General features: G+C 45.8%; 1 protein-coding gene across 3 annotated transcripts in view; it reads left to right on the forward strand.

Moving 5' to 3' along the window:
* Window positions 1–13,813, forward strand: part of PRR5L (proline rich 5 like) — a 70,544-nt gene that overhangs the window by 23,945 nt on the left and 32,786 nt on the right. For all 3 annotated transcript variants that reach the window (XM_081240074.1, XM_081240075.1, XM_081240076.1), the window contains exon 4: window positions 12,618–12,666. In XM_081240074.1, coding sequence (XP_081096200.1) covers window positions 12,618–12,666 — 49 coding nt within the window. The remainder of the gene's footprint in view (window positions 1–12,617; window positions 12,667–13,813) is intronic.

A 13,813-nucleotide genomic window follows, 5' to 3' on the forward strand; every position in this document is an offset into this window, starting at 1 on the left:
GGGGCGGCATCGTTGATGGGGTGTCGTGTCCCAGATTCTAACGCTAAGGACACCCAAGTGGGAGAGAAGGGAACTGACGTGGATGGAGGTGCCAGGAAAAGTGCCAGGCACCTTTCACATACATCATATTCCGCCCTCCTCACAGCCCTGAGAGACAATCATTGTTTTCAGTGCATAGTTTATCCACAAAATGATGGGCAAGAGAAACAAAATAGCTTGTCCAAGGTCACGCAGCGATGAACGATAGAGTCAGGATGTGAACCCCTGTCTGACGTAGGCACCTATATTAGTTTGCTCAGGCTGCCGAATGGTTTTTGTAACCATAGACTGGGAGGCTTAAATGATAGATGTTTATTTCTCACTGTTCTGGAAACTGGGAAGTCCAAGGTCAAGGTGCTGGCAGATTGGGTTCCTGGTGAGAGCTCTCTTCCTGGCCGCCATCTTGCTGTGTCCTCGCACGGCCTCTTTGTGTACACGATGGGGAGAGAGCAAGCCCTCTGTTGTCCCTTCTTATAAGGATGCTAATCCCAACATGAGTGTTGAGGGTCCTACCTTCATGACCTCATCAGAACCTAATTACTTCCCAAAGGCCCCATCTCCAAATAGTGTCACATTGTGGGTGTAGGGCTTCAACCTATGAATTTGGGGGGTGAGGGGACACAATTCAGTCCCCAGTGGAATCTGTGCTCTTTGCACTATATCGTCAGAGAGAGAGTTTCCAGGCTGGAAGAAGTGTTAAGCCAATGGTCTTGATCTTTCTTTCTGCCACTGTTCCTTTCCCAAGGCCTCCGGGACTCCATCTCTACTAAGTGCTGTGATTCTTAACAACCCTCCAAGGATCACAGCACTCCTCCAACACTCCTTTCCAGTATTGGGTTTAGCGGGGGCTGTTAGATGTTCCTCTCTATGTTTTGATCAATTTTCAGGCTAGTGAGAAACACATATGGTTGGGGTTTGAAACTAATTGCCTGGATGTGAACTGAGCCCAGAATAACTCAAAGCTGTCAAAAACCAGAGCTTCAATGACCATGTCCTGGACCGTCTCCCCTCTGTCCTTCTTTAGGATGGTGGTTAGAACGGAGATGGGCTTTCCCAGTGCAGACACTCAGAGTATAACTGAGAACATGAAACACATCCCAGGCATATGTATGACCTGGTCATCCCAAGTTAAATAAAGTGAACCCACGTCTGCAAGAGCCAACATGGGAATAAACACAGCTGCCTTTATTTCAGTAACTAAAACACCAAAACAGGCATACTACTCTCTGGTTACATTTAAATAGACAGGTTTTGGGTTTTCTTCACTCTCTTTTTTCTGTGAAAAGACCTGTTCGCAGAACACAGAGGCAAACTCGCCAGTATTGAGGCCCGACCAGGTGGGGTGAGGAGCAGAGGCGGTAGGGATGAGGGAAGAAGATGCCAAAGGAGAGAAGGCTGTTCATCTCAAGCCCATTTTTCAATCAATTATGACAGTTCTATGTGCAAGAAGATCCCTGCCAGATTCAAGAGAATTGTTTAACTTGTTAGGAGAGTAGCTTTTGGATTCAGAGAGACTAGGGGTCAAGATTAGACCAGCTGTGTGACATGGGCAACTTACTTCATTTATCAATCTCTGTTTTTTCTTTTATGAAACAGGGATAATAATAACACGAACATCATAGTGGTTGGGAGGTCTGAGATAATGCTAAGAATGTCATTATTACAAGGTCCGGTGCCAAATAGATGTCAGCCATTATTATTCCTATTATGAAAATTGAGCAATAATAAAGTGATAAATGCTGGCTGAGTACCATGCGTGAGAGCACAGGGCAGTGTGATGAATTGCCCCATAAACAGTACTGTATACAAAGTTCTCTAGCTGTTTGGATGAGGTGAGCTGACTTTGAACTAGAGAGGTCTAGGACAGGCCCTTCCAAGAATGTGCTGGCCTGGAAGTGTGGGTGAGGCTAAGTTCTTACAAGGAGAGCCAGCTGTTTCTCCTTTCTGCAGAGGAAAGAACAAGAGGAAATGACTCTCTCAGTTCTTCATTCTACTCCAGCCAAACAGTAATAAACTTTGATGGATTATCCAAGTCCAATGTCAAAGCCTAAATCAACTTTCCCAGGTCACCCCAGCCAGCCCTGGCCATCTTTCTAACTGTAGAGTTAGTGTGTTCCCTGGGAAACATGAATTCATGTAAATATTAGCCAATGCAAAGGATGACCAGGAAGGTAAGTTATCTATAACTGGGTTCTGAAATGCAGTCGTTACAAACAATTGATCTTTTCTTCTAAGACGTGTCTCCATGTCTTAAAAATGAACTTCCGTTTAAACTTAAGCAGATAGACTTTGGGGTATCTCTGAGGAGGAACTCTGGACTAAGGATGTTCAACTTCTAAAACACATTACTAGATCAAGAGAAGGATGCGGAGACCTTTTTTTTTTTGAAAAAAAGACTGGAAAGTGTCCAGCCATAGTTTGCATTTTTATTGAAATGAAAATTATTGGAGGTACAGAGATAATGCCTTTCCATGCACTTGTGTGCACATTAATTAGCAACTTAAAGGATACAATATGCTTGTGTATACTATGTGTTTTAGAAAGCAAGAAGACTCCTTATATAGTGTTCCTCAAGCTAACAATGGAAATGTGGTTCTCACGCTACCCGTTATTATTGCCAAGAACAGATATGCTTCTGAACACAACCCTGGAAGTGGTGGTCTAATCTCACTGGTATATTTATATAGCTGTTGAAAGAACATAACAGAATATGCTATTGATACATTGTCCACACCCTATGGATGGAGCTAAGAGTCCTTCACTATTGCCTTTGCTGTTAATTGCACATATTTCTGGATCACCAAATTTACTCAAAGATTTTTTACAAAAAGAATAAATTAAACAGGTTAAAAAAATAAGGACATTTATGATAACATGCATGGTAATTATGGTAAAATTAGCAGTCTGAAATTTCATGCTTTTTCTTAAATATTAATTTAAAAACAACTTTTGCTCACAGTGAGCCAGTTTACCTCCTGATGCAGAAGCCAGGATATAGGATTTTTGTCATCTAACTCCACATGATCTTAACCCCATTTCTCATTAGCATTTATTTCCTCATTAGTCTTTTGTGGTTTTTTTTGAATTTTATTTATTTTTTTATACAGCAGATTCTCATTAGTCATCCATTTTATCCACATCAGTGTATACATGTCAATCCCAATCGCCCAGTTCAGCACACCACCACAACGACCCCCTGCCGCTTTCCCCGCTTGGTGTCCATACATTTGTTCTCTACATCTGTGTCTCAATTTCTGCCCTGCAAATCGGTTCATCTCTACCATTTTTCTAGGTTCCACGTATATGCGTTAATACACAATATTTGTTTTCCTCTTTCTGACTTACTTCAGTCTGTATGACAGTCTCTAGATCCATCCACGTCTCAACAAATGACACAATTTCGTTCCTTTTTATGGCTGAGTAATATTCCATTGTATACATGTACCACATCTTGTTTATCCATTTGTCTGTCGATGGGCATTTAGGTTGCTTCCATGACCTGGCTATTGTAAATAGTGCTGCAATGAACATTGAGGTGCATGTGTCTTTTTGAATTATGGTTTTCTCTGCGTATATGCCCAGTAGTGGGATTGCTGGTTCATATGGTAACTGTATTTTTAGTTTTTTAAGGAACCGTCATACTGTTTTCCATAATGGCTGTATCAATTTACATTTCCACCAACAGTGCAAGAGGGTTCCCTTTTCTCCACACCCTCTCCAGCATATGTTATTTGTAGATTTTCTGATGATGCCCATTCTAACTGGTGTGAGGTGATACCTCATTGTAGTTTTGATTTGCATTTCTCTAATAATTAGTGATGTTGAGCAGCTTTTCATGTGCTTCTTGGCCATCTGTATGTCTTCTTTGGAGAAATGTCTATTTAGGTGCAGAGACCTTTTAAGAACAAATTCATCAGAAATGTCACACCTCAATCAAGTGGCCAATTTTCCCCAAATTAAAGTCAGGGCTTATGGTCTGTCAATATGAAGACCATAAATCAGAATCTTTTCTATTGAAAATGACCCCTCAGAATAGACATATTCTAGTGAAATCCCTCATCATCACAATCTATAATTCCGCCTGCCCCCAGTGTCCGTCTGCACTGGTGTGGGCTGGACCTGAGTGTCTTCTTGGTTTAAATTCTCTATGGGGCATCGACGTGGTTTTGAACGCCCCTCTCCAGCCTCAATTCTAATGTGGCTGCATTTTGGCAGTGGGCACAAGTCTCTGTTAGAGGTTTGGGTTTCATGAGCTTTCCCAGGAACAAGAGCGGCCAAACTCTGACACAGAAGCATGCTCTTGCTAAACATGCCTTTCGGCAACTATTCCACTGATGATAGAAAGTTCGGAAAGCGTGAGAAAGCCATGATTTATTTGTACTGGTTCTTATAAGAACCTATGCAAATAGTTTCTTAAAAGTGCTTTCACTTTTTGGTTGGCTGGTGGGAGTGGGGGGGTACGTGTAGAGGGAGGGGTCATTGATGCTTTTCTTCATTTCATCAGTGAATGTTTGTGGACTCTGCCAGGTACTGGGCCAGGTTCTGGGGCAGCCATTGAGGTGGGTTGTTCTTGCCCTTGGGGGACTTATGGCAGAGTGAGAGTGGGGAACTGAACAGGCAGTTATCATATGATGTTCTAAGTGGGGTGGTGGCTGGGGAATGTGAGGGGCTGGGCACATGATTAAATTTGGGAGAAAGCCATGCCTCCTTTGACATCTGCAGGATGAACAGGTGGGAATCAGGTAGAAAGGGCAAGTGAGGATATAAAGATCTTGCCTCTCCATACCCTTTCACCCCTCCTTCTTTCTGGGGGGGATTTTTTTTTTTTCTCAGCAGAAATAAGTGCTCAGAGATGAAGTTTCCGGAAACCAGAGATGAGTTATCTGCAGCTGGCCTGAGGCAGGAAACTCACATTTTCCTTCTCTCTCCAACCACCCTGCTTCTGTTCTTGTTGGGAGGGAAGTGTCATGAAGGAAACCCCAGAGATTTTCAAGGAAAGAGGAGGTTCCAAGAATTGAGCTCAGTCTCTGACAGGTCGGAGCTGAAACGTCCTGGTTCTGAGTCAGTTGGCTGTCTGAGGCCCGGAAGGGAGCTCCACCTCAGATGCTTCCAGCTCTGTGAGGGAGTCTGTTGACTGTACTGGGACCCACAGCTGCGGGCAGAGCTGGGAGGGGAGGAGAGGAGAGGCCGGATGGAGCCCACAGGCTGGCAGAAGGGACCAGTCTGAGTCAAGATTCTGTGCGGTAATGATAACAGTAGACGTCAGCAGAACATTTATTTAGTGCGTGCCAGGCTCTGTGTGTTAACTCTTGTAAAACTCACCACGCCCCTGTGAGCCGGGTGCCACTGTATCCCTGTCTTACAGATGAGGAAATAGAGGCACAGGGGACTGGAATAACTTGCCCAGAGTCGCAGAGCTAGTTAGTAGCTGACCTGGGACTTGAACTTGAGCCTCCCACGTTCCTCAACACCCAGTAAGTGGGCGGCAAGAGACACATGCCTGGCATTGTCCAGATTTAAGCCTGATGCCCCTGGATGTAGATTCATGAACAGATCATCAAATGAGTGGGGCACTGTCTTCTGAGGACCCTGGTTTGGGAGGCCTGCAGGCGAGATCTTCTCTTTTTAGCCCAGGTCGCTCTGCCTGGCCGTGTGTTGATACCTTGTGTCTGCTCTAGTTGAGAAACAGACTCATCTGTGGGGACAGGAAGAATCGTTGAAGGGAAGCAGTGAATCAGAAACCTCTGGGGTTGGCCCATGAAGTGGTCGGCCTGCACATTTGGAAATCTGGACATCCCACCTAAAGATCCAGGCCTCTCTGGAAAGTCTACATCGGGCAACGCTGCATCTGGAACTGGTCAGTGGGAGCGAGCCCTGGCTGCTGGCTTCAGTGGAGTTTGCTGCAGCCCCGCTGTCTGTGCCCGTCTGCTCCCCTCACTCACCTTACCTGCCTGCCCCTGTGGGGATGGGGGTACCACTGCCTGATGTTCAGGTGGGCCTCTGTTTGAGTTGGGATCTGCCCGTGTATGGCCTCAGGGAAGGCTCTGAGCAACAGTCGCCTCATCTGCAAAATAAATTCCTACCTTAGAGGCTATTGGAGAATTCAAGGTGCTTTGTGCCATCTGCTTAGCACAGTACATGTGACATAATTAGGAGCTCTGGAAATGCTTTTTGTTGGTTTTCTCCATCTTTTTCACTGTCCCCACTGCCACCCACTGGGGTGCAGAAAACAGAGAGGTGTGAGAATCCTAGAATTTTATCTGAGTTATGCACACAACCTTTGATGGGTCCCCATAGAATGGGCCAGCAGAGGAAAGGGATGTTTCCCTGTGTTACTGCTTAAAAGACGCCACCTCCTTGAAACGTGTCCTATTGCAGAAGCGAGGTGGGTGATCTCAGGAGGATTTAATGATCATGTTGGACAGGCGCTGGCTGACGAGCTCTAGCATCAGGCACAGGACCCTGAGGCCCCCTGCTGTTCCTAGACCATGAGGACGTCTGGCTAGATCCCCCCAAAAGGCCTGGGTACTTGCGGCAGCCCCTGATTGCCAAATGGCACAGAAATACTTCACAACTGATATGGTTTCCCCACTCGTGCTGGCTAAACTTTAGCCCTGTGGCACCTGTCTCCAAGCTGTTGCATTATCCTTTGGGATTTTGCTGCCTTGGGGCTTTCCCTGTGCACAAGACAGATCGTGGCTCGCATCTAAGGTGATTTCTCTACACCATTTCTGCCACTCCATATGCCCTGCCTGCCACCTGGTCCTCCCTGTACCTCGTGACCAGCTAGAATCCAGCTTGGGCTGTGCCTCGTTTACCTTCAAGCCCACACAAGTGGGAAGTTGAGTTGACAAGATGGTGTGGGGTGAGTTGATGGTCTGTGTAATAACAGGAAATCCTGTCATCTGGGGTGGTGTCTCACCCAGTCAGCCTGGAGGAAAAGGGGGTGAGATAGTACAGATCAGCGTGTGAGTGGTTCCTCATTTCTCCTTATTACTGCCCTTTTGGCTTCTGACTGAACTTCATGCCCCATTTCCCTTTTGAGTCCCACATAAGCCTTCACTTCCCATTACTCTCAGGTCCCCACTTCCTTCTCTTTCTAGCTCAATGGCTGATGGTGGTGACGGTGGTGATGATGGTGCTGGTGGTGATGGTGATGGTGGTGATGATGGTGGTGGTGATGGTGGTGGTGGTGATGATGGTGATGATGGTGACGGTGGTGGTGGTGTTGATGGTGATGGTGGTGGTGGTGATGGTGGTGGTGGTGGTGGTGGTGATGGTGGTGGTGGTGGTGGTGATGGTGGTGGTGGTGATGGTGATGGTGGTGATGATGGTGATGGTAGTTGTGGTGGTGGTGGTGGTGATGATGGTGGTGGTGGTGGTGATGATGGTGGTGGTGATAGTGGTGATGGTGGTGGTGGTGATCATGGTCATGATGGTGGTGATGATGGTGGTGGTGACACTTGCCGAGCCTTGCTGTATGCCGGGCACTGTTCTAGGAACTCACCGTTCAAGGATTAATTCGTTTAGCCCTTGCAATAATCCTGTGGAGTGGCTACCCTTACTATCCCCAAATTCCAGTTGAGGAAACAGGTACAAGGGACTAAACTGTACAGTTAACGTGCAAAGGTTACTGCTGACCACAGGCTTCAGACCCAGGCAGCTGCCTCCAGACCCTCAAATTCAGTGTGAGACATCTCTCCTCTCCATCCTGAGCTTGCTGCATGCCCTCCTCAGTAACCTCTGCAGTTCCATTTTCTTGTGTATAAAAAGCGGTTTTGTTTTATGCTTAAATGAGGAAATACATATACATTGTTGACAATGGTGCCTGGCACTTAGTAAGTGCTCAGTAAACTTTAATTGGGAAATAAAGCTAGGCTCCATCCTAGGAGCAATTTGTTTTTGTTTATTATTATTATTTGCTCCAATATGTAATTACTTTCCTGTTTCCTGGGAAGAGACCCTAGGAAAGGATGGAAAAAGTGGAAAGAAGGCTGCCGGGTTCTGTGCCTCTGTGCCCAGGAGGAACATCTGTCCTAGGTTTTGGGAATCAGGATTTCCATCTCTTCCGTATCTAGGGAACCACAAGGCACGGGCTCTTCGATTCTGTTGTCTTTCTTCTGCTTTTCTCTTCTTTCTCGTGCTTTACAAGCTAAACTGGCAAATGTAGTGAGGAAGGATATAGGGTGAGTGGTCCCTCTGTGAATTTAGGTCTGTGCATCCCTAATGCCTTGACACTTTCCATTCTTTGGGCGAGATGGTACCCCTGCCTCCTGAGAGAGGGGTCCCGATGGGCAGGAGTCATTGTCTGAGCTCTTGCATCCTTCTCTCCTAGCACCTCACACCACATCTGACACAGAGCAGGTTTTCAGTAGACATTTGTGATTCGATGAATTAACTCATGGGGTCCCGATGTTCTATCAGTCACCCGTTCCTGTTTTGGAGGGAAGCTACTGATGAGTGCCCCCTGGAGATGGTACCTCAAGGTAGAGGGGCGGGAAATCCCTTTCTCTCAGTTCAGCTAAGACCAGGGTAGAGTTTTTGAGAAGTACCCTTTCCTTGTAAACCAAGTGCAAGCAGAGCAAACACAGAATATAGACATAGATGGTGGATCTTGCACTGTGACTCAGCGGCAGACTGTCCTCAGCTTGGCTGAGCCAGCTCAGTCCTCTCCTCAACCCCCTCTCTCTGCATTAAGTTCTCGGGTTACCAGCCTGGGGTGGGTTTGCATTGGCAGATTCTCAGGACTTGTGGGATTCTCTGTTCCCCTAGGACAGTCTGCTTCCTGATATTGTGCCCTTGATGTGGGAACGCACTCCCACAATTCCTTCTTGGCCTCAAGCCATCTGTTGGTAACCCTGATGGTGGTTATTGTTAATTCAAAAAAATTTTTTTAATGTTTTTGAGTATGATGTGTTCACAGTGTACTAAAAATTTACATATACAACGAGATATACATTGAAGAATCTCCCTCCCTTGTACTCCAGAAACCCAGCTCCTACTCCCCTGCCAAAGATAACTTTTATTACGGTAGTTTATTGGTTATTCTTCCAGAGGTTCTTTACGCATATATGAGGAATATTTGTGGAAAAGCAGCTGGGGATACTTGACACTTTATACGAGGTCCACAGACTGGGGTCTAACGAGGTGGTTTGGTGTCTCTAGCACAGCGTTTCCCAACTTCAGGGGATAAAGTTTGCTAAAGTGTTTTGCTGCCCTACTTAATTTCCAGTAACAGCTTCAACCTTCTCCAGCCTCCTACTTGGGAAGATGGAGAGGAGGAGACACAACCCAGTGCATTTATATATAATTTTGAAAATGCATGTGTGTTTTGTGTGTTTAAAAATTAAGATACCGAAAAAGAAATCAAGGTACTGTATATTTCAGTTCAAAGGGCCTCTTGGAAACCAAATCATAGCTATGACACAACAGCAAGTTAGAGCAGATTTGACAAGTGAATTTGTTGCTCTCGTGTAAATAAAAAGTACATATATTTTCTCTTCCCTTCTCACAAGGTAGCACATTATACACACTGTTCTGCATCTTGCTTCTTTCTGACTTAACATAATGTAGATATTTTCATATCATTACTTAAGAGCACTTACTTATTCCCTTTTGTTTTTTTATGGCTACTTAGAACTTCATTGTATGAATGAACCAGGTTTTTATGAGCACTTTATTGGTGCACATTTACGTTGATTCCATATTTCACCGCAGAGGAAGTGCTGTACATGTATGTATTGACCTTGTCTAACTCGTAACATGTTCAGACAGAAATAAGACAGGATTTTGTAAGGAACAGGGTAGCTTACTAATTTACCCACCCAGGACAATAGAATGTTGACTTAAATGATCAGCTAGGGTCTATTCTGTTCTGATAATTCTGTACAACAATACCTAGTAGAGAGGGTTTTGAACATGGAATTCTCTTACAATACCTGGTTATAGTCTATTACATTTAACATATATAAAGCAGATTGCCACACCTGTGTCTGTTTCCGCTTCAGTAAAGGACTGAGGACTACTCTTAATCAGTGTGGTGGAAGCACCTCTTCGTATCCCGCTTCTTTATTCTTATCCATCACCATCTTGCTACCCCTGGTATGGCTGCTGCTAGCTTCTGGGTCCTTTTTGCTATGCCTTTGTTTTGGCAGTTGCAACAAGTTCACTCCTTTATCAGCTAATTTCTACCTCAAGCTTTGTCTTCCTGTAATGCTCTGCAGAATTCTGGCCTTGGCCGGGGCTTGCTGCAGTTCCGGCTGTAACATAAGGGTGATGTACCATTGCTGTCACTGCAGTCTGCAGCCTTTCTGCCCTCCCTGATAGGTAGAGGAGGAGATCTCTTGGATTCCTCAGTTGTGTAGCATCACGACGCTCCCAGGGTACCACCTGTCTAATCACGTCCAGCCCCAGTTTGTTACTTCTCTACCTTGCTCCCAGTGGGTTTCCATAGCTCTTGACCCTGAAGGCTTACCTGTACTGACGACCTCTGTCTCTCTTTCCATTTTACCTGGAGCGTCTACATGAACACAGCGTCCTCCCACCATGGCTTCCTCGGGACACCAATTCCATAGCCTGCATTTTAGTCTCAGAACTGTGTTGACCCCTTAACATTGTAAGTGCCCAAGATAATGCTTAAGAAACTTTGTTAGTAGTAGCCCATTATGACTTGTTTTTCCACTTTTTTTTTTTTTTTTTTTGCGGTACGCGGGCCTCTCACTGTTGTGGCCTCTCCCGTTGTGGAGCACAGGCTCCGGACGTGCAGGCTCAGCGGCCATGGCTCACGGGCCCAGACGCTCAGCGGCATGTGGGATCTTCCCGGACCGGGGCACGAACCCGCGTCCCCTGCATCGGCAGGTGGACTCTCAAGCACTGCACCACCAGGGAAGCCCTGCTTTTCCACTTTCTGATGAAGCTTGGCTTCTTCACCTATGGTTTTGAGACTTCCCAGTGGCCGTGAAGACTTTGTTGGGAGGTGCTTCTCTTTCCGGCAGCCAGAAGCAGCCTCCCTGCCTCTTCCTGTTTCAGGGCCTCCCTCTGGGCCTGCCCACTTGATTTCTGTGTCCCGTCTGAGTGACGCCTCTGGCCTCGAAGACCAGCCATGACCCACCTGCTCTTGGCCCAGTGACCGATGAAGGCTTCCCTGTCTCTGTCAGACCCACCCACATCTGGGTGAACCCCTGGGTTCTGTGGATGGAATGGCCTTCTGAGAGCCTGACATTCGCTTGGATCTCAGAATGCAGTGTCCACTACAGACACATTTTCTGTCCTGGGAAAAGGAAGGTATCTTCCTTGCTCAGCATGAGTTTTCAGCTTTCCAGGGCTCTTTCTGGTGCAGAAATTTAGATCATGGGTGTTTCTTCTTCTTGTGACTCAGTCTTATTGTGTCTATCTTCTGCACCTTGTGACATCTTGTTGTAACTTCCTGTTTATCCTACAGCGACACGTGAGAATGCATTTTTTGAGGAGTTAAAACCCAGCAGGTGTTGTCAGAAGCTTGAGTGTTTGCTCTTCTGTAACCGGGTCCAGTGGGATGAGTAAATGAAATTATTGGAAGTCCTGAAGACTTTTTTTCCCTGGATTCTTGATTTTAGCTTCCTCAGCTTATTTGGATCAAATTAAAGAAAGAGCAGTAGGGATAGTCCCATGATTTCTCTCAGGGAGAAGGAGGTCTGGTGCCAATACCGCCATTTTTTATTTTTATTTTTTCAGCACTTAAGACTCTTTGCACTTACCTCGGGAGTGTATCGATTAACCTGCTAGCTCTCCATACCCCTCCCCCCAAGGATGTAAGCTTCTTGAGAGCAGAGACCTCACCTGTCTTGTTCACTTCTGCAAGCCTGCTGCTAGAATAACGTCTGGCTCATAAAGAACAGCAGAATAAATGTTTGTGCTGGATAAGTAAAATCGATCTGGTCTCCTTTGAAGGACTCTTAAGTCCCTTTGGGATGGGCAGTAAGGCCACCGAAACCATGGCACCAAGCTCAATGTCTCCGATGGATTTGGAGGTGAGACTGGGTAGGGTTATGCAAAGAGATGTTGAATTTGCAGAAGGTCTGGGTTTGAATCTTAACTCTGCCACTGACTTATTTGGGAGACCTCTCTGAGCCTCAATTTCTTTATCTATACACGAGAGATAATAACTGCTCCCCAACACACACACACACTTTACAATCCTTGGGTGAAGAATGTATGAAAAATGCATTTTAAACCGTAAAGTCTGCAAATGAGGGGGAATTACAAAACCATGGCCTTTCTCTTCCTTATTTTTTTGCTGCATGTGAAGCCAGGTGCCCCTGCCTGCCTCCACCTCTGTTAGAATTGGGATCTCCTGTGGCTGAGATGCTTTATCTGTAAAAGTGAACTAAGGAGCAGATGCCTTCTAGGAGTTCCATCCGCCCCAATTCCTAATGACCTTGGTGGGGGTGGGGTATTACTGGGGCCTAGGAAAGCACACTTCCGGCTCAGGCCTGGCCTCGGCCCCTGTGCCACTGGTGAGCACGGCAATTCACCACGCATCTGTGAACTCCAGGAGCTGTAGCATCAAGGGCTGCTTGACGGTTTTTCTCTCTTTCCAGGAGGCTGCTGAAGAGTGAACTTGGATCGTTCATTACAGACTATTTTCAGGTAAGCTGTGTGGGTCTGAGCATGTGTTATATTGTGCACATGGGTACATGTACCTAAAGGGGTGAACGATACTGTACACCTGGACATGCCTTCAACATCCAAAATTATGTATCCTGAGTTCACACTACATGCTGGGCATTGCAGTGCAGCCCTACTACGTGCTGGGCCCTGCAGTGCAGTGGCAGTGGAGGCGTACAGGGCAAACGTGGTCCCTGCTCTTATGGAGACTATAGCCTCAGACAGCGGTTCTCAGGCTTTTTGGTCTCAAGGACCCTTTTATGCTCTTAAAAAGGATCATTTATTTGGGTTATCTCTATGTATTTTCACCGTATTAGAAATTAAGCCTGAGAAAATTTACTGTGTGCCTTAATTCATTCAAATAATAAACCTACTACATGTTAGCATAAACAGCATTTTTATGAAAAATAACTCTCTGAAAATAAAAAGATAGGAGAGTGGTATTGTTTATATGTCTGCAAATCTCTGCCTGCAGACTGGATCCTCGTATCTGCTTCATAGTCAGTCTATTGTGATATTGCCCGTCTGGAAAATATTGCACCTAGACTCTGGAAAATTCGACAGTACACTCACGGAGGATGCAAGGCAAATAACAGCTTAGTGTTGTTAAGGAAATCGTTTTGACCATGAGGAAAAGGTCTGGGTGATCCCTCAGGGGACCCCAAACCACACTTTGAGAACTGGTTTCCTAGTGCCATTCCCTCCCACTTCCCTCCCACTCCGTGTATGGTACCTAACTGAGTGTAATGCTGTGTCCCTTTAGCCAAGTTCTTTCTTGTCACTAAGCCTCTCTGTTCTGTTAAAGATAGATTGAATCAGATAAGCTAACATCCCTCCTGCCTAGACACTGTTGTTATGCAGCTAATGAGTTCAAGATTCCAGGTGCAGTCAGGATGGTTTCTAATCCACTGACACGAGATGCCTTCCTGACTCCATCCAAAGACACGTGGTGGGAAGTCCCCACACAGATTTTTTCAATAGTCATACTATAGTACTGCAGGATCCATGGTTGGTTGAATCTGTGGATACAAAACAACCTCAGATACGGAGGGTCAACTATAAATTATATGCAGATTCTCGACTACACGGAGGGTTGGTGCCCCTAACCCCTCGCGTTGTTCAAGGGTCA

The sequence above is a fragment of the Mesoplodon bidens genome (assembly GCF_964165515.1).
Source record: "Mesoplodon bidens genome assembly, chromosome: 7".
Taxonomy (NCBI): domain Eukaryota; kingdom Metazoa; phylum Chordata; class Mammalia; order Artiodactyla; family Ziphiidae; genus Mesoplodon; species Mesoplodon bidens.